Source organism: Schistocerca nitens, chromosome 5 (genome assembly GCF_023898315.1).
Source record: "Schistocerca nitens isolate TAMUIC-IGC-003100 chromosome 5, iqSchNite1.1, whole genome shotgun sequence".
Taxonomy (NCBI): domain Eukaryota; kingdom Metazoa; phylum Arthropoda; class Insecta; order Orthoptera; family Acrididae; genus Schistocerca; species Schistocerca nitens.
The window spans coordinates 225,111,122-225,133,203 of NC_064618.1; the positions used below are offsets into that span (position 1 = coordinate 225,111,122).

At 42.2% G+C, this 22,082-nt stretch overlaps 1 protein-coding gene across 1 annotated transcript in view; it reads left to right on the top strand.

Moving 5' to 3' along the window:
* The window catches only part of LOC126259385 (small G protein signaling modulator 3 homolog), a 176,824-nt gene that overhangs the window by 16,416 nt on the left and 138,326 nt on the right, over positions 1 to 22,082 (top strand). Inside the window, exons 6-7 of the mRNA XM_049956136.1 lie at positions 13,036 to 13,166; positions 17,270 to 17,503. Of these exons, the coding sequence (XP_049812093.1) occupies positions 13,036 to 13,166; positions 17,270 to 17,503 (365 nt within the window). The remainder of the gene's footprint in view (positions 1 to 13,035; positions 13,167 to 17,269; positions 17,504 to 22,082) is intronic.

Here is a 22,082-nt window from a genome sequence, read left to right on the forward strand (position 1 = left end):
TCCCATCACGTTGCACACCGGCCTGCAGGCAGTTGCCATCCGCATTACTCTCCCCACTTTTACATTTTCCATTTGTACCGTTTACACTCCATCGTCGTCTGCCGTTACCAGGGCAGACATGATGCAACTTATTGCTCAGCTACCTGCACCATTTTTGTTAACTGGAGACTTCAATGCCCACCATCCCCTTTGGGGCTCTCCAGCATCCTGCCCGAGGGGCTCCCTGTTAGCAGACCTTTTCAACCAGCTCAATCTTGTCTGCCTCAATACTGACGCCCCTACTTTTCTTTCGGACACATCTCACACCTATTCCCATTTAGATCTCTCTATATGTACTCCCCAACTTGCACGCCGGTTTGAGTGGTATGCACTTTCTGATACATATTCGAGCGACCACTTCCCGTGTGTTATCCATCTCCTGCAGCATACCCCCTCTCCATGCTCATCTAGATGGAACATCTCCAAAGCAGACTGGGGGCTCTTCTCTTCCAGGGCGACCTTTCAGGATCAAACATTCACAAGCTGCGATAGTCAGGTCGCACACCTCACGGAAGTCATTCTCACTGCTGCTGAATATTCCATCCCTCACCCTACTTCTTCTCCACGTCGCGTACCGGTCCCCTGGTGGACCGCAGCATGTAGAGACGCTTTACGTGCTCGTCGACGTGCTTTACGCACCTTTCACCGCCACCCTACAGTGGCGAATTGTATCAATTATAAACGACTACGTGCACAGTGTCGTCGTATTATTAAAGAAAGCAAGAAAGCCAGCTGGGCTGCTTTCACAAGCACCTTCAACAGTTTTACTCCTTCTTCTGTTGTCTGGGGTAGCCTGCGCCGGCTATCTGGCACTACGGTCCACTCACCAGTTTCTGGCTTGACGGTCGCGAATGACGTCCTTGTGGCCCCTGAGGCTGTCTCCGATGCCTTCGGCCGCTTTTTCGCAGTGGTTTCGAGCTCCGCTCATTACCATCCTGCTTTCCTCCCCCGCAAACAGGCAGAGGAGGCTAGGCCACCTAACTTCCGCTCCTCGAATTGTGAAAGTTATAATGCCCCATTCACCATGCGGGAACTCGAAAACGCACTTGGCCGATCACGGTCCTCCGCTCCAGGGCCTGATTCTATTCATATTCAGATGCTGAAGAACCGTTCTCCTGCGGGTAAAGGTTTTCTTCTTCGTACTTACAATCGCATCTGGATTGAGGGACATGTTCCTGCATGCTGGCGCGAGTCTATTGTTGTCCCGATTCCTAAGCCGGGGAAGGACAAGCACTTGCCCTCCAGTTATCGACCCATCTCGCTTACCAGCTGTGTCTGTAAAGTGATGGAGCGAATGGTTAACTCTCGATTGGTTTGGCTGCTCGAGTCTCGACGCCGACTTACCAATGTACAATGTGGATTTCGTAGGCGCCGCTCTGCTGTTGACCATCTGGTTACCTTGTCGACCTTCATTATGAATAACTTCTTGCGGAAGCGCCCGACCGCAGCTGTGTTCTTTGATTTGGAGAAGGCTTACGACACCTGTTGGAGGGCGGGCATTCTCCGCACCATGCATACATGGGGCCTTCGCGGTCGCCTCCCTCTTTTTATTCGTTCCTTTTTAATGGATCGACAGTTCAGGGTACGTGTGGGTTCTGTCCTGTCAGACACCTTTCGCCAGGAGAATGGGGTGCCACAGGGCTCAGTTTTGAGCGTCGCTCTCTTCGCCATAGCGATCAATCCAATAATGGATTGCCTCCCTGCTGATGTATCAGGCTCCCTTTTCGTGGACCATTTTACCATCTATTGCAGTGCGCAGCGTACGTGTTTCCTGGAGCGCTGTCTTCAGCGTTCTCTTGACCGTCTTTACTCGTGGAGTGTCGCCAATGGCTTCCGTTTTTCTGCCGAGAAGACGGTCTGTATTAACTTCTGGCGCTACAAAGAGTTTCTCCCACCGTCCTTACGACTTGGTCCCGTTGCTCTCCCATTCGTGGAGACAACAAAATTTTTAGGTCTTACATTTGACAGGAAACTTAGTTGGTCTCCACATGTGTCATATTTGGCTGCCCGTTGTACCCGTTCTCTAAATGTCCTCCGTGTTCTCAGTGGTATGTCGTGGGGAGCGGATCGAACCGTCCTACTTCGCCTATATCGGTCGATCGTCCGCTCCAAGCTGGATTATGGGAGCTTCGTATACTCCTCTGCACGGCCATCCATCTTACGCCGCCTCAACTCCATACAACATCGGGGTTTACGACTTGCGATCGGAGCGTTTTATACTAGTCCCGTCGAGAGTCTTCATGCTGACGCTGGTGAGTTGCCACTCACCTACCGGCGCGATATACTGCTTTGTCGGTATGCCTGTCAGCTACTGGCAATGCCCGACCACCCGTCTTATCGTTACTTTTTTGATGACTCTCTCGACAGTCAATACGGGTTGTATGTCTCTGCCCTGCTACCCCCTGGAGTTCGCTTTCGTCGCCTCCTTCAACACCTTAATTTTTCACTCCCTGCAACCTTTCGAGTGGGCGAGAGCCACACGCCACCTTGGCTCCAGGCTCAGGTTCGCGTCCACCTTGACCTCTGCTCGCTCCCGAAGGAGGTTACCCCCGGTTCAGTCTACCACTCCCGTTTTATCGAACTTCGTTCGAAGTTCATTAATATGACCTTCATTTATACAGATGGCTTGAAGACCACTGACGGGGTCGGGTGTTCTTTTATTGTCGGGGCACAAAGTTTCAAATACCGGCTCCATGGCCTTTGTTCGGTCTTCACAGCTGAGCTCTTTGCCCTCTACCAGGCTGTCCTTTACATCTGCCGCCACCGACATTCTGCATATGTCATCTGCTCCGATTCCCTGAGCGCTATCCAGAGCCTCAGTGATCCGTACCCGGTTCACCCTTTCGTGCACCAGATCCAACGCTCTCTTCAGCAGCTGGTGGACGACGGTTCTCCGGTTAGCTTTATGTGGGTTCCTGGCCATGTCGGTATCCCTGGGAACGAAGCTGCAGATGCCGCGGCCAAGGCTGCGGTCCTCCAGCCTCGGACAGCTTCTTGTTGTGTCCCTTCGTCAGATTGTAGCAGGGTAATTTGTCGGCGCATTTTATCGCAGTGGCATGCCGATTGGGCTGCACTTACAAACAACAAACTTAGGGCCCTGAAACCTCTTCCCGTGGCTTGGACGTCCTCCTCACGCCCTTCTCGGCGGGAGGAGGTCGTTTTGGCCCGGTTACGAATTGGCCACTGCCGGTTCAGCCATCGCCATCTGCTGACGGCTGCGCCGGCGCCGGCGCCGTTCTGCCCATGTGGGCAATTGCTGATGGTCCGCCACATTTTAACGGTCTGTCCGGATTTTAACACCCTGCGTCTTGATCTTGGCCTGCCATCTACTGTAGAAGCCATTTTAGCGGATGACCCACGAGCAGCTGCTCGCGTTCTTCATTTTATCAATTTGACAACCCTCTCAAAGGACATTTGATTCTGCTGTTTTCCTTTTTTAATCCTATGCCTGTCAGTCTGTCTTTTATCGTGTTTTCCGTTTCGTTGCTGTTTTAAACTTGTGACTCGCGGTGCATTCCTCACGTAGTCTGGGCGCTAATGACCGTTGAAGTTGTGCGCCCTAAAACCACAAAAAAAAAAAAAAAAAAAAAAAAAAAAAAAAAAAAAATTGTCTGGTCCACCATCCACTGCTGTCTCTACTTTTCCCACTTTTTGAGGCTCTGAAGCCTACCCAGGGCAAAAAATCAAAGGCCAAGCTTCCACCTTCAATGGAGTTGGGAAGTAAACAGTCAGATGATGTCAACATCGTCCTATCTGATGTCTCTCTTGACTGTTCGGTAGTTGGATTGGGGCAGTCATCTCGCCCCAAGACTGAGCCCCCTCCCATTACGGGCTCCCTGTGTGACAGAAAGACAAATGGTTCAAATGGCTCTGAGCACTATGGGACTCAACTGCTGTGGTCATTAGTCCCCTAGAACTTAGACCTACTTAAACCTAACTAACCTAAGGACATCACACACACCCATGCCCGAGGCAGGATTCGAACCTGCGACCGTAGCAGCAGCGCGGCTCCGGACTGGAGCGCCTAGAACTGCACGGCCACCGCGGCCGGCTGACAGAAAGACAGAGTGAAAGTGCAACCCATAGGAAAAACGGCTCCCACATTACAGTGAAACATTAATGGGTTCAGGACACACATGGAGGAACTGAAACTGCTAGCACAGGAAGGCTCCCTGTGCCTTTGTTTATTGTAAACACATTTTAAACCCACTGACACCCCTGTGCTCTTAATTGAAAGGATGACGTGACTGGGGTCAGAGCCAAGGGTGGGGTTGCTGTGTTTGTCAATAATGTGCATCACTCATGTGCTCGCCCCCTGGCTACTGACCTGCAAGCAGTTGCTGTTGGAATCCTTGTGTGTTAGGGGATCACTATTTGCTCACTGTATCTACTTCCACAAGATGCAGTAGATTCTGGAGCTCTCATAGATCTTATGAAACAACCCCCATGACTATTTTTCTTACTGGGAGACTTCAATGCCCATCATGTCTTGTGGGGGCTTGACCTGTACTTGGCCTCAGGGTTGGGTTTTGGAGAGCCTCATGTCATCTAATGAGATGTGCTTCCCCAACACAGGTACTCGCATTCATGTGTGTACTGCTACTGGGTCATTGTCACCCATTGACCTCTCTGCTCTCAAGTTTGACTTCAGATCCAACAATTCTGAGTCTTACAACCACCCCTTCTTCATGTGGGACCTAGAATTGGCCCTGTCTGAGAATCGTGGTACTGCACTTGGTCACGACCAAATCCAGTAGTGCTTGCTTAGACATTTGTCAGCATTGTCAAAGGAAATCCTCCTCGAATGTTTTAATTTTATATTGTAGACATATTTGATATCACTTCTTCAAGCAAGAAAGGACTGCACATGTCCCAGTAGCTGTCAGTGTCGCCTTAATGAAAGGTGTAGGAAAGACCCTGGAGTTAATGATTAACCATCATCTGGTCTGGTTGTTGAAGACCAGGCATTCCTTAGCTGCTCCTAGTGTGGATTCCAGAGATTTTAGTCCACTGTCGACAACACGACCCTGCTAGAGGCAGCTATTCAGCAGGTTTTCCTCCATAAACTTCCCTGTACCGGCATATACTTTGATATCATTAAGGTGTATGGTACTACTTGGAGACACGGTATTCTCACACAACTGCGTCAACGGTGCTTTTGTGACCAGCTCCCCATCTTCGTATGGTCTTTCCTATATCGGCAATCTAAGTTCCAAGTTGGCACTGTGTGTGTGTGTGTGTGTGTGTGTGTGTGTGTGTGTGTGTGTGTGTTCGCTTGTGTTCGCTTGTGTTCGCATTTTCAACATTCTTGTCATATTTTTGTATTCATTTTCATAGATCTGGAACCCAGAAGCCAGAGGGCACTGGATATTATAAAATGCCTTAGCCACAGGTCTTGGGAGCAGACAGGGTGCATCTGCTCCAGTTGTATAGGACTTTTGTGCCTTCATGGCTTGACTTTGGATGCGGGATATGGATCAGTGAAGCCTTCTTACTTGAAGTTTGACACTATCCACTGTGAGGGTATTAGACTGGCTTTGGGTGCTTACAGGACCATTCCTGTAAGCAGTCGCTGTGCTGAGGCTGGGGAATCGCCAATCATCATCCAGTGGCAGCTCCTTATGGTGCGTCAGACTTAAAATATCTTCACAGCTCTGAATTCACCTATATATTGTACAGTTGCTCATCCACTTCTGGCAAACCTTGTCTCTCATTGTCCACAAGCAACAAGGCCGTTTGGTATCTGTGTGTAGCGTGTGCCGGAGTCACTTGGTGTGGAGCATGTCCAACCCCAATTCTAGGGTTTTAACCACCTGCCACGATGTTCACTATATAGGCCCATGGTAATTTTGAATTTAGTGCAGTACAGGAGAGATTGCACACCTGCGTGTGTTTCTAATACTTTATTTACGCCATTTTTAACTGAGCACCACAACTGTACAGTGGTCTTTATGGATGGGTCAAAACAGGGAGACTCCGTTGGTTGCTCTATTGGTTTCCCTGAGTGTGCCCTTAAGGTCAGACTACCTTAAGACTTTACTGTAATCGATGCTGAACTGTAAGTGATCTTGTGGGCACTGGAGCAGATGAGATGTGCTTAAAGTGCTAAATTCGTTGTCTGTTTAGTTTCTCTCTGTGTCCTTCACAACAACAGCTGGCGAAGGAGGCATATTTATGTTGGGGTACCAGGTCGTACGGGTATTGTGGGGAATGAAATGGCAGATGCAGCAGCCAAGGATACGTGTTATGATCCTCAGTTAGTCCAGTGTGAATGCTACCTCATCACTGTTGATGTACAGAGTTTTGTGTTGAAGGGAAGATGAGCAGGTGGCCATGGCATACCTCCTTCCAGCCACAAAGGTGGGATAGGTCCTTCTTACTTGTCTCTGCATAGGTAACAATCATGTGGCGCATGGCTTCTTGCTCCGGCATGATGACTCGTCAATGCATCGTGCTTGTGGTGTACAGAAATTCACTGTGCGTCACATTTTATCAGACTATTTTATTTTCAGACCAGAGATCAGTGTCAGATTTGCCCTCTATTTTAAATGTCATTGAAACAAATGTGGTTAGTTTTAAGGTTTTGTAATTTGTCCAACTCCTTTCCACAAAATTTAGAGAGATTTTCTTAATGTGATAACGGGTGACTGGATCTTTGTAAATGGTCAGCCAGTCACATTGCCCTGTGCCTTTCTGTTATCTCTTCTGTGGTTTTACTTCTGTTTTCATCCATGTTTAGCACTTTTCACCCTTCCCCATTTTACGAGGGCGGTTCAGAAAGTAACCTCAGATTGGTCACAGTGCGGGTTGGGGGGGGGAGTAGCGACGCCATCTGTGCGTTCACGCACTCAACAGGTCAGTCGGCATCAAGCCGTGGTCGAGCGAACGTCGTACCTGCGCTAGTTTAGTTTTTGTGGCAGTTTGAAATGTGTGCTGCAATAGAAAACCCCGCCAAATGTGAAGTGCGTGCTGTCATAAGGTTTTTTACAGCCAAAGGATATTCTGCAGCAGCTATTCATCGTGAGCTTTGTGCCGTGTACGGACCAAGAGTTATGTGTGAAGGAGTTGTCCGTGAATGGGTACGTTTATTTAAAAGTGGACGAGAAAACGTTCATGATGAAGAGAGGAGTGGTAGACCATCATTGGTGACTGACGAACTCGTTCAGACAGTTGATGCAAAAGTTCATGAAAATCGACGTTTCTCAATGTCGGAGTTGTCTACTGGTTTTCCACAGATTTCTAAGACTCTTTTGTACGAGATAGTGACAGCAAGATTGGGTTACCGTAAGTTCTGTGCACGATGGGTGCCCAAAATTCTTACCGACCACCACAAAACTCAAAGAATGGCCTCTGCATTAGACTTTCTGTCAAGTTATGAGGACGAAGGAGAACCATTGTTAAACAGAATCGTGACCGGTGACGAAACCTGGATTAAGTACGTGAACCCTGAGACAAAAGAACAATCAAAGATGTGGGCACATTCAAATTCGCCTACCAAACCAAGAAAAGCCTCGCAAGATTTTTCTGCCAGAAAACTGATGGCAACGGTGTTTTGGGATGCCAAAGGGGTGTTGTTCGTTGAATTCATGGAACGTGGTACGACCATTAATAAAGACGTGTACTGTGAAACAATAAAAAAGTTACGACGGGCTATACAGAACAAACGCCGTGGTATGCTGACTTCCGGTATCGTTTTTTTGCACGATAACGCCCGTCCTCACTCTGCTCGCAGAACAACGGCCCTTCTTGAGTCCTTCAAGTGGGACGTTATCAACCATCCACCTTACAGCCCAGACCTGGCGCCAAGTGATTATCACCTCTTCATGCATTTGAAGAAATGGCTCGGGTCACAGCGGTTTGATGACGACGAAGAGCTCAAAGATGCGGTCACAGGCTTGCTCCAGGCACAAGCGGGTGATTTTTATGCAGAAGGAATTTCAAAGCTTGTGAAGAGATACGATAAGTGCCTCAATCGCTATGGAGACTATGTAGAAAAATAGTGCAAAGATGTAGTTGTGAGATGTATATATTAAAATATTTTTATTTAACTTGGTGTATTTTTTTAAATCAACCGGAGGTTACTTTCTGAACGGCCCTCGTATTAAGGCCTGTGAGATAGAGCGACTGTGTAGGTCCTTGCGAGTGAGGTGGGATTGAGTGAATGAGTGTCATTTTATAGGCTGCCTTCTCACTGTGTGAGAACAATTTTGGTTACTTTATCCCCCTTTGTTTCTTTTAATACATGTAAAAGCACTGATAACCTTGATGCTGAGTGCTTGTAAGCTCCACGTGCATGTACGTGCACACACTAGATTTCCTCTCTAATCTACCCTACACCAAACTGTTCATCTCTACATAACTGCTGCTATGTCCATAAAGACCTTCTGAATGTAGTTTGGCCTTGGTTTCACTCTGCAATTTTACCCATGCTCCTTCCCCTAAGTTACCAAATTAACTATTCCTTCGTGTCTTAAGATATGTATTATCGAGATCCCTTGTGCTTTGTAACTTTCTTTCAGTAATCCTTCACTATGCAGCCAATCTACTCATCTAATAGTCAGCAGTCTCTGTAACATCACATTTAAGTAGTTCATATTATCTTCCTATGTTAACTGTCGTCCACATTTAACCCCCTAACAAATTGTGTCCTTTTTTTTTCTAATTGTGTTCCAAAATATAGTTTTTCTTTTATTACTGGAAAAATCCTGTAAGAAATGACTTTACATATAGACACATAAAGATGGTTTTTAAATCTCAAAATAATTAGTTACAAATTTTTGAAGATCACCATTAATAAAATCCTGAGTATACCCATGCACTGGACTGTGACTGAAACATCCTGAAACTTTGTCATTTCTTAGTTTCTGTGTATCTATGAAGTCGGACCGTGTATTTCACAGTGGTTTACTGTGAACAGAAACCATGGAGCACAATGGAAGTATTTCTTGGACTGCAACGAGAGTGAGAGAGTGTACAGAACAAAGGCTGAAAGTGTACATTTTGTTAACTATCAAAAGCTGCAGACAATAAAGAAAATATCTAGTGGCAACCACCTCAAATAAAAACAAGACAGTCAGGTTAAAAGTGTAGGACCACGTGCTTTTTAGTGGCTAAACAATTGTCAGTGCTGAAGTATGTATAAGTGAGGTATAATTTTTTAAAAGAGCTATTGTTTAACATTTTTGCCACAAATATTGGTATTGCTATTGCTTCTTCATTTTATATCCTCTCCACTTCAGTTATTTTGCTGCCTGAATAGAAAACTCATCTGCTGTTTGTCCCATTTTCTATTAAACTACCCTCAGAAACAAGGCCCCGGGAGTAGACAACATTCCATTAGAACTACTAATGGCCTTGGGAGAGCCAGTCATGACAAAACTCTACCATCTGGTGAGCAAGATGTATGAGACAGGCGAAATACCCACAGACTTCAAGAAGAATATAATAATTCCAATACCAAAGAAAGCAGGTGTTGACAGATGTGAAAATTACCGAACTATCAGTTTAATAAGTCACAGCTGCAAAATACTAACGCGAATTCTTTACAGACGAATGGAAAAACTGGTAGAAGCGGACCTCGGGGAAGGTCAGTTTGGATTCCGTAGAAATGTTGGAACACGTGAGGCAATACTAACCTTACGACTTATCTTAGAAGAAAGATTAAGAAAAGGCAAACCTACGTTTCTAGCATTTGTAGACTTAGAGAAAGCTTTTGACAACGTTAACTGGAATACTCTCTTTCAAATTCTGAAGGTGGCAGGGGTAAAATACAGGGAGCGAAAGGCTATTTACAATTTGTACAGAAACCAGATGGCAGTTATAAGAGTTGAGGGGCATGAAAGGGAAGCAGTGGTTGGGAAAGGAGTGAGACAGGGTTGTAGCCTCTCCCCGATGTTATTCAATCTGTATATTGAGCAAGCAGTAAAGGAAACAAAAGAAAAATTCGGAGTAGGTATTAAAATTCATGGAGAAGAAGTAAAAACTTTGAGGTTCGCTGATGACATTGTAATTCTGTCAGAGACGGCAAAGGACTTGGAAGAGCAGTTGAACGGAATGGACAGTGTCTTGAAAGGAGGATATAAGATGAACATCAACAAAAGCAAAACGAGGATAATGGAATGTAGTCAAATTAAATCGGGTGATGCTGAGGGGATTAGATTAGGAAATGAGACACTTAAAGTAGTAAAGGAGTTTTGCTATTTAGGGAGTAAAATAACTGATGATGGTCGAAGTAGAGAGGATATAAAATGTAGACTGGCAATGGCAAGGAAATCGTTTCTGAAGAAGAGAAATTTGTTAACATCGAGTATAGATTTAAGTGTCAGGAAGTCGTTTCTGAAAGTAATTGTATGGAGTGTAGCCATGTATGGAAGTGAGACATGGACGATAACCAGTTTGGACAAGAAGAGAATAGAAGCTTTCGAAATGTGGTGCTACAGAAGAATGCTGAAGATAAGGTGGGTAGATCACGTAACTAATGAGGAGGTATTGAATAGGATTGGGGAGAAGAGAAGTTTGTGGCACAACTTGACTAGAAGAAGGGATCGGTTGGTAGGACATGTTTTGAGGCATCAAGGGATCACAAATTTAGCATTGGAGGGCAGCGTTGAGGGTAAAAATCGTAGAGGGAGACCAAGAGATCAATACACTAAGCAGATTCAGAAGGATGTAGGTTGCAGTAGGTACTGGGAGATGAAGAAGGTTGCACAGGATAGAGTAGCATGGAGAGCTGCATCAAACCAGTCTCAGGACTGAAGACCACAACAACAACAACCCTCAGAACCATCTGATCTAATTTGATCACAGTCCACTGGCTTCATTTTACTTTTGACATTCTTCTTATAACCTCTGTCCAAGATGGCCCTTCAGTTCTACTGAATCAGTCCTTTGATGTTTGACAGCATTACAATTTTTGGCAAACCTCTGGTTTTCTTATTACTAAACTCTAACCCCTTTTTCAATTTTATCCTTATTTTCATGCTTGCTGCATGTACACATTAAATGATGTGGTGATAAGCTAAAGCCCTGTTGTACTTTCAGGTGCTACCACCTTTACATGTTCATATTCTAATAATTAAAACCTGGTTTCTGTAAAATTTGTTGGGAACGTTTCACTTCGTGTATGTATTCCTTGATAACTTCAAAACTTCAGACTGTCTTCATACACAATGTCAAATGTAAACTCTAAATCTATAAATGCTATATACATTTCTAAAAGTGTGTGCTTAGTATTATTAAATTATAGGTCAAAGGAATAACTTGAGTATACTGGGTTTGACCTGCTAAAGTCCAAAACTAAGTGCAGTGAAACTAGACAGCTGTTTGATGAAAACAGGTCTGCTTATTAACAACTTAGTAGTAGTACACATTAATCTGCCTTCTTAAACTCATCCCTGGGGATTTGTTCTAGACACTTCAACCATCTACTGCTATATCAGTTTTCTGACTGACCAATTAACATAGGTTTATAAATTTTCTCTCTCTCTCTCTCTCTCTCTCTCTCTCTCTCTCTCTCTCTCTCTACTGTTAGTGCAAGTTTCTGTGAAGACTGCTTAACCATCTCATCTTACCTGTCAACATGGTGTACCTGTAAACTTAACTTGTATCCAATCATTTGCTGAACTGTGTGCCAGACTTGACTTAAAACCCAGTCTGTGCCTCTTACTGGCAGTGCTCTAATAATTCTCTGTAATTCCTTCATTGATGCAGGTTCATTTTTATCTATAATTTGTTACTGTAAAATACTGAATAAAGCTGCAAGTTGTTCTTGGTTGGTTCAAAGTTACTAATGAAAGTAAAGATCTAGATTTGAGTCAGTCTGGTTCAGTTTTTAATATTTTTTTTAATGTTTAAGTGTAATACTGACATTTAATTTGTCATACATTTAACCTTACTTTCTGCATGCTTAATGTACCAATTGTTTAGTAATATTGACTGTGTGAATTCATCACTGAAATCTTGCAAAATCACAAGTTAGTTTCAAATAAAATTTCTTTTCAAACAGCAGCTCCACAGCTGAAAGTGCATCTAGTTAAATTGCAAGATCCTCACTTAATAATACTGACGACTGGCAGCAGATGTGAATTGCTAAAATGGGAAAATAACCAAACATTACTTCTTCTGTTCCTAATGTTTTATTTAAGGATATTTTCCTTGGTTGAATGTTAAATACCCTCTGAATGTAATCTGATCCAAACACACATTTGTTTGGACACTTAACTGAAAGAATTTTGTGGTAAGTTGGTCGAATATGAACTGCACATAGTTTTGATCACCTTTTCACATTCCATGTCTCTCTGAGTTCCATCAGACTTCAGTGATAGTATGTGGCTCTGATTTGGAAAAGCGTCCTGCCATTACAGACTTCCCACAATCTTTCACATACACACATTTTTCGTAACCAGTTCAAATGGTGTGTGTGTGTGTGTGTGTGTGTGTGTGTGTGTGTGTGTGTGTGTGTGTACTTCTATTATAATTTTTTACATTACGCATTGAAAGTAACAGTATTAAATTAGAGCAAAAGTCAGTGCCTGATAATGTTTCTTCAGGCAATTTGATACTTTTATAACAGATATCATGTATGTTGACATTATCAATGTTGGAGGCGAGTGATCAAATTTTTCCACCTACACATTTTGTGTGAATATTGTCATTCAAAATTTTACAGCAATTTGTTAAGTCATTGTGGCAAGTACACTAAAAAAAAGCTGTTTTTTGGTGTCCAGGATTTGTAATCCTTAATTTGTAAGAATAATCACAGCTGGTTGTAAATGATCTTCCTTACAGATTGTATAATTTAAGTTTGTGGTTTGGCATGTGCCAGTTTCCACTCTTTAGTTGATATGTGGAAGAGGATGTTAAACAGGCAGTGAAAATCTTGTACATTGAAGTTGTGCATTTTTTATGTGAGCCATAACTTAATTTACTTTACATACCTTGATTTTCTGCATCTTCCTGATTTATTTTCTGTAATTTATAAGTTCATGTTTTCTTTAGCTACTGTCAAGGAACTGGTATGATAGTATCATCTCTGCTGTTACTGATGGAGGAAGAAGATGCATTTTGGATGATGTGTGCTATTGTTGAAGATTTGCTTCCAGCCTCGTACTACTCTTCCACACTTATAGGTATGTGCTTTCCACAATCCACACTTATAATTTTTGTGTGTATAAACTTGAATCTTCACTATTCTTGTAGTATGTTACACAAAATTCATCTTTGCTCCAATAGAAAAACGGGAAACATTCCTACCAAAGACCTGCTTTTGGAAATTTGTAGTTATCTAATTGCAGGAAATCAATGTTTCACCCAGTGCTTTGTCCAACTCATAGTCCCAAGAATAACTGATACCATTGCATAAACAAATTTAAGGTTGTAATAAAAATATTGTTCTATACTACAGTGCAAGGATGTTGACACTTTGGGTTGGCAATGTTCATTGATATGGAATATCTGGTTAAATCTGTTGGGAATGCTTGAATATCACTGAAAGGATAGACTTATCACCATATAGTGGAGATACTGAGTCACAGATAGGCACAACAAAAAGATTGTCAAACAAGTAAGCTTTTGGCCAAAAAGGCCTTCATCAGATTACACTCCGCCCCCCCCCCCCCCCCCTCCAAAACACACTCACACTCACCCTACCTACCTACCTGTTTCTGGCTGCCAAGGACAGTCTGGCTTTGGTTTGTTATGACTGTTAGTCTTCATTATGTATCAAGTTACATTAAAGTGCTTAAAAGTAGTATGGATAGATACTCTAGTCACCTAGTAGGAGCAACAGCAGCAGGAAAATACAAAAGATGTGGAGACATGAAAGTTTTTGGAGCCATTGACCCTTTCTAACAGGAAGGTTGAAGGGAAAGGAAGATGGATACCTAAAAGGGACTAGTGATGTTTAGGAAATAGTGTTTTAGGGACTAGTTGTCCAGAACTCACCCATGAGAGACTTAGTGGATAGAATGAGAAGAAACGACTTAATTGTTGGTGGCTGCACTGAAAGAGATTTGAAAACATTAAAACATAAAGAAGGAAGATAGGTAGAAAACAAAATGTAGGTTACTGAAACAATATTGTGAGGGAATGAATGGTAAGCTAAGTGTATTGTTCGTGGTAGAAAGGTGAGGGGGCAGAGAAAAGTAGACTGGTTGAAAATAAAAAGAATATAGAAAAAGAAGAGTGGGAAAAGGAATAGTTATTGAAAAGAAATGTTTATGCTACAGAAATTGAATTCAGGCCAGGTGGGTGGTGAGAACCAAACACATTTTGTGAATGCAGTTCCTACGTATGGAGTTCTGGGAAACAAGTGTCAGGAGGGAGAATCCAGATGGCATGTGTGGTGAAATAGGCATGAAGGTCACCACTGTCGTTGCAGTGTGCTTTGCAACAAGATACAAGTGCTCTTCAAAAAATCCCGGACCTTTGTTCACAGAATTTTTCTATGCTTACCTTGTACTTATTGCAGATGGTCTCCTCCTAAATGCTCTCCTTCACAATTGCATTGTTTCCAATGCAGCTTTCACTTCCGGAAGCAGTCTTGGTATGCCTCTTTCTGGATTGCACAGAGTGCTGTCTGTGAATTTTATTTTATCTTGCCTTTTATTGTTGCAAATCTTCATCCTTTCAGTTGGGTTTTCATCAGTGGAAACAGTCCACAGGGGCCAGGTCTGGAGAGTGTGGAGGATGAGGCAGCACAGTGATTTTGTTTTTTGTGCAGAAGTCACACACCATGAATGTGCAGGTGTGTTATCGTGATGCAAGGGCCATGAATTGTCTCGGCATATTTCAGGCTGTTCCTTCAGTTAAGTTTATCCCTGTGGCACCAATTCATGAAGAACTAATCCTTCAAAGTCAAAGAGAACTATCAGCATGACTTTGACATTTGAACTTTCCTGATGAGGTTTTTTGTCTTGGAGAACCTTTCTCAACCCTTTTTAAACACTGAAACTTGGTCTCAGAATCATAACTGTAGACTCATGACTCGTTGCCATTTAAGATTCTCTTAAGGAACATCTTGTTCTCATTTGCATGATCCAAAAGCTCTTCACAGTTTGCCAGACAAAGGTCTTTCGTGAGCCGTGGGACAAAGTTGGCGGCAACATGATGCATTCCAAGATGCTGCCTCAGGATTTCATGTCATGATCCAACTGAAATGTTTAGATTATTCTATAATCTCAGTCTTTGACTGACTTGCACAATTTCGTTGACATTCCTGACATGAGCGTCATCGGTAGATGACAAAGGGCGTCTTGAACAAAGGTCATCTTTAACTTCTGTCTGGCCATTTTTAAACCATGTAAAGAATTTGTAACATCAAGTATGGCTTAAGCACTCACCACCAAAGGCTTCTTACATCATGTGGTGTGTCTCTGTAAAGGTTATCTTGAGTTTTATGCAGAGTATAATGCAGAGGCATTGCTCCTCTAACTCTGCCATCTCGAAATTCACAAACTGTGCGACACAACATTCTACTCAATACAGCATAATAATGAATAGACACAGTGAAACTTCCATCAGTTACTCATTAAACATGGGCATGTGCAGGGATGCTAACTGCATTTCGCTCCAACACGTCATAGGTGTTAAATTATGAATGTTCCAGAATTTTTGGAACACACTTCACATAATGTACTACCAGTATACATCCTCTTTGTATGCCCATTCATCCTAACTGCCAACTTGTGACAGGCTTACCAGTGTAGGTTGAACAGTGTTCACAAACACCTGGTACAAGACATAGTGTGTCACAGGTGGTGCTCCCTTTGATGGCATGTTTTGCTAGTTACAGGGCTGGCGTAGGTGGTGATGTGTGTATGCATCAGGCAAGTCTTATAGTGGAGAATATCGCAGGAGTAGGAGCTATAGAGCAGAGAATGGGTGCAAGGTGTGACTCGATATTACGAAAATTGGGAGGGTGAAGTTATTCTAGGTGAAAACTGGAAAAATATTGTTTTCTACAGAAAAACAGCATTATCAAGGCTTTAGGTCTGTACCAAGAAGCCAGTGAAACATGTAATCAGCAGTTACACCATCTGGGTTTTAAGTCATCTGAATTTTCCTTTATTACCCCTCCTTAACAACAAACCAAAACGTTTGATGGTCAAAGAACTACATAATCCACACAAGTTAGGTGCTAAATTAATGGCTGCCATACTGCACTTCACTCAAAGCTTTGTTCCATACCAGCTGAATTAACACGAACTACAGCAGCTTTGAAATGTCTTCAAAATCTGAATGTTTGCTTGCAGACGTCAATGAACAAGAAATGTCACAAAAATTCTACTTTTAATAGTATGATGGGTGATGAGAAATTAAGGTTACAAGGCCAGTATTCCTGGACTTTAATCTACTAGACACTAGAAGTAAGCTGAAATACACTAATAGCTGGTAGATGTGTATGGAGATTGTAATGTTTTGTCAGCTTGTTGCAGAATGGTGTTGTGTATTGTTGAAGCAATTTCCCTGGGGTATCATCAGCTACCCTCCCTAGAGCTCGGACCTCACTCCAAGCAACTTGGTCCTTTTCCCTCGCTTGAAGGAACATGTAATAGGCCAGTGATTCACTTCAGATGAGGTGAAATGTTTAGTGACAGTGAAGCTCACACATATTGACAAGATTTTTACCATGAGGGTAAAGCTGTCTGTCTCACAATGTGACAAGTATCTAAACTGATATAGTGACAATTGGTTGACAGTATTGTTTGTCTGAAATAAAATGTACACATTTTTCTGCAGGCTTTGTAACCTTAGTTTCTGATAACCCTTCATGAACTGAGAGAATGTAGGTAATTCTGAAAAGTAGGAAAAAGAAAGTTCATTGGGTTGTCTGTTATATCTTGTGTAGGTGGGTACAAATTGTAGCCAAATAATGGCAAAAGAACCTTCACCAAAAGTGACTATTTGAAATGTTGCGCGGTCTTGTATTGAAATTTTGTCGACTTCTGACGTTGTGTATTATTTAGTATCTTGTGCATTTGTAATGCCACTTCTAAAAAGCATATGTTCAGTTGCATGACATTGTTTTCATATTAGAACTGTTGAAGATGATACATATTCTATAATTTAGTAATAAAATAAACTTTTAGTAGTTTGTTAGTTGAAAACGGACAGCAAGCAACTGGCAGATATTTCATAAAATGTTTCTACTACTCTTACTCAGATACTTAAATGTTAATAACTCATTTAAGCACAAATATTTGGTTTCTTATCACTTGTAAATTAATTTCAGGAATCCAGGCAGACCAGAGGGTACTTCGTGCCCTCATTGTGAATTATCTTCCAGATGTGGACATGGCACTTAAGGAACATGATATAGAGCTGAGCCTCATCACTCTTCATTGGTTCCTCACACTTTTCGCTTCTGTTGTTCATATGAAAATCCTTCTTCGTATTTGGGATGTCTTTTTTCTTGATGGTTCTCTTGTGCTATTTCAAATTACACTGGGGATGCTCAAGAGTAAAGGTAAGTAGCAGTGCTTTATAAAAATGGAAATTCCAGCTTAATTAATCTCTTGCTCATGAAAATAAGTCACAAATAAGGTGACTGCTAATTGCAGTCACCAGATACAGTATTCATAGAATGAGGAATGATGTCTTTAACAGCAGCACAAATTTAATAACGTTTTCGAGAGGCAGTTTCACTGTCACCTTCAGCTGGTGTTCAGCATCCATATTTTCTTCTTCTGTAGAATGAAGTTCCTCTTCATCAATTACCAGACTCAATTTAATCATTCAGTAAATCCTTGATGTATGGTCCTTAGTCTCCTCTATGGTAAATTGTGTCGACAGAAGGGCCGTTCCGAACAGCAATGTCCTTCACTGCCTTGTCATTTTTGTCAGTTTCAGCCTTCTAACAGCATCCTTAAGGAGTTTAAGATATTGCTTTGTAATAGACACCAGATGTTTGCTGTCATATTCTGTATCTGCTATACTACTGATTAATTTTTCATGTGCGATTTGTGGGGAGATTGAGTTGAGAATGCGCTGCAGAAGTAGTGGGGCCTCTCTGTGACACTGCTAGTTCTTCATGGTCCAACCCATCCCCTCTCCACAAGGAATCCATGTGCCCCTAACCTATACCCATTGTGTTGAAGACAATTCAGAACATGTTACCATATTTCTTATTGTATTTTTTCAAATTCAGTTTCTGTATACGTTTTGTATTCATGATGTTAATCACTTCAAATATAGTTAAAAATGTAGCTTGTATATTTGACCATTAACCAGATAAGTGCATTCTTTTTCACCTGAGGGCAGTAACTTTCTTCTGATCTGTAGGAAATGTTAGTTGGTATATTGTTTGCAGAAGTTCTTGTTATTTGAGCACTTTTCTCTCTGGTCCACCTTCAGCTGATAATCTGATCTCCACACGTGTACTGTTGAGCCACAGTATTGATAACGTTGCATTTACTGCACTGGTTAGTGTCACTTAAACTGATGGCAAATGGATGCTCATTGGTGCTGATGATGTTATTGACTACCTTGTACAAAACTGTTCTCAATTCAGATGAAAGAACATCACTACTGATGTTTTCCCAGACTGCATTCCATGCTATTCTAGCATATTTGATTTCATTTTTCCTTTCATGTTTTCTTCTTTCTGCTAAAATAGCCTTTGCTGTAATATTTTTAAATTTTAAAAGCTTTTTGCGGAGGTAGCTTCATTAAAGATAAAATTCCTTAACATGTTTCAGTTTAAAACTTATTTTTTGTATATTGATCAGTGGTTCTAAACTTTCCAGCCTGATGAGGTCATATATGAGAGGCATTTGAAAAGTCCATGCAAAAATAAAAACTACTTATGTGTTTGGGGTAAACCTTTTTTTATTTTTCGACATAGTCCCCTTTTAGACTTATACACTTTGTCCAACGCTGTTCTAATTTGTTGATCCCTTCCGAATAGTAGGAATTGTCAAAGTCCGCAAAATAGCTATTAGTTGCTACAATCACCTTCTCTTCAAATTGGCGAACAAATAGTAGTTCGAGGGAGCCAAGTCTGGAGAATAGGGGGGATGTAAAAAGAGTTGGAATCCTATTTCCATTAACTTGCAACCACAACTGTTGAGGTGTGTGCTGGTGCATTGCCGTGATGGAAAAAAAGACTTCTTTGCAGTCCAATCACTGGTGTTTTACTTGCAGCTCAGTTTTCAAACAGTCCAATAACGTTGAATAATATGCGCCTGTAATAGTTTTATCCTTTTCCAGATAGTCGATGAGGATTATCCCTTGTGAATCCCAAAATACAGTCGTCATAACCTTTCCGGCCGAAGAAATGGTCTTAGCCTTTTTTGGTGCAGATTCTCCCTTGGTAACCCATTGTTTAGATTGTTGTTCGGTCTCAGGAGTATAGTAATGTATTCATGTTTCATCCACAGTGACGAAACGACACTTAGTCCTGCGGATTCTTCCTGAACAGCTGCACACCATCCTTGCAACACTTCACATGATTCCGTATTTGGTCAAGCGTGAGCAATCACGGAACCCATCTTGCGGATAGCTTTCTCATGTCCAAATGTTTATGAAAAATATTATGTACCCATTCATTCGAGATACCCACAGCACTAGCACTCGCACACCTCTTCCGTTATCCAGCACCATATCATGGATTTTATCAATGATATCTGGAGTTGTAACCTCCACAGGATGTCCAGAAAGTTCAGCATCACTTGTGCGCATGTGGCCACTCCGAAAATTTTGAAACCACTTATAAACTGTTCTAGTCGAAAGTGCAGAGTCACAGTAATGTTTATCAAGCTTCTCTTTAGTCTCCTGAGGCATTTTGCCTTTCATAAAGTAATGTTTAATCACCATACTAAATTTTTTTGTCAATTTTTTGACAATCACTCGACTTTCTTGATTCACACGAATGCCAAACACAAAGAAATAGACAAATATGGCTGAAACTTGGTGTTGTTTCCAAAGGTGCTACTAACTAAACATTATCTCGATACCTGCCAGTGGTGCCATCTCTTGGACTTTGCACAGACTTTTCAAACGCCCCTCGTCATTTTGCTGTAATGCTTGCTAGATGTTACACATTATGCTTGATGTTCATTTGACATAGGTCGCCATGTCTTTAGATGCCCTCATTGCTTGGAACCAACATTGCTGTCTTGACAGACACTCGATACAATTTCCCTTTCCATAAGACCTTTGCTAAGGTGGACACGATCACCTTTGCCACCAGTGATGTGATGGGGAGAACTTGTGTTGTGTAGTAGATATTGGGTAAAAAATATGTTTTGATAAACTGTATTCTCTGGAACTGGTCTGTGCTGTGTTAGCAGTTTTCAAAGCTCCGCTGATTTTCCTTACCACTGCCCACCAGGTTATTGCTATCATTTTTAAAATTGAAGTTGTTGATGCTAGTCCAAGAGCCCTGTGTTCACTAACATGGTTTGCCCATACAGTGCACAAGTTAGCAAGGCACTTCATATTCAGAAATTTACTTTTGCTTTGTATACCCTCTCACTTCACATGGAACAATATTTTGCAAGTGCCATCTCTAGTTGTAACACATCTGTGTGGTCTCTGATGGTTACACCTACATAGTCCTCGTAGGCACCTACTACAGGCTTCATTCGTTGGCCGGTAATGCCTGTCAGTCGTGTGCCTGCATCTCATATGCTGAGCATGGTGCTTACGCAGTTTACAAACTTTCTTCTGATGTCTGGTAACTTCTGTGACACTTGATTGCTGTTTGGTTTTGCTATAAAACTTTGCTTCTTCGTTGTGGGATTTGGGCAGTGACACACCTGTTGTTGACAGTCACTCGCTACCCCGTCATGTTTGCTTTCAGGTGCATTTGCAGGTGAGTCTGTTTGCATTGACTGACATATCCGTACTGCAGTGCAGGGTTGTTGCGTCAATTGGGCCCGCATATTGCTAGCTACTGGCAGGTCCTGGACTATAGAATGGAGCTGTGATGTCGCCTCGACCTGTTAGGTTGACAGTGGCATACTCGATTTGTCTACTGATATACTTGACTCAGAGTTTCGAATCTGTGCTTACAATATTGTGAGAAATTATAGTATCCAATATTGTTTTCTGAATGTCCCCTATAAATTCTGTGACAGCTTGATATCCTATTCTCTTTTACTACTGCCATCACAAATTCAACATCACTTGTTTGTGGCTAGACTACTTTTCACAACTTGTTTGCCTATAGTGTCTTTACTAAGTGAAGTGGAAATGCTTCAGAAATAAATTTTCAAAAATTTGTATGTATTAAAGTACAAATCCAAAATGAACAAACTTTATAATAATGAAAAAAGGACATTTCAAAAGTTTTGGCAGGTGGTTGCTGATGGTTTCAGAAGTGTCGGGTAGAATTCACCTGGCATTAGGGCCTTCATTCCATTTCACTGTCAGTTGTGAGTCAAATGGGGACTGTGGAGCACAAGGTTTTCTGCATTCTTGAGTTTGTGAACAGTGAGTCACAAACTGCAGTGCAGCAAGTATTTTGTACCAATTTCGGTATTCAGCCACCAACTCGCAAAAGCATTAGCCATTGGTTTAAGCAATTTAAACAGACTGGGAATGCATGCAAAGGAAAAAGCACAGGCTGACTGCGTGTGTCGGAGGATGATGTTCGACGGAGAAAGTTTTGTGCGCAGTCCCAGTAAGTCTACCAATAGAGCCAGTTGAGAACTTGGAATACCACAACCAACTGAATGGAAAGTTCTGAGACAGTGTTTGCTGTACAAGCCCTACCGATTATAACTTGTGCAGGCTCTCAACCCCAAGGACAAAGAGAAGCATCTCATATTTTGTGACTATGTACTAGCAAATATGGAGGATGATGCATTTCACAGCATGTAATTTTTAACAATAAAGCGACATTCCACATTAGTGGAAATGTCAGCAGACCCAATGTTCACATATGGGGTTAGAAAAATCCACATTCTTCATTGCATCACGAAAGAGACTTGCCAAAGATCAATGTGGTCTGTGCCGTATCCCGTAAAAAGGTGTACAGATCATTTTTCTTTGCGGAAAGAACTGTAGTGCGAATCACGTTCCTGGAAATGTTAGAGCAATGG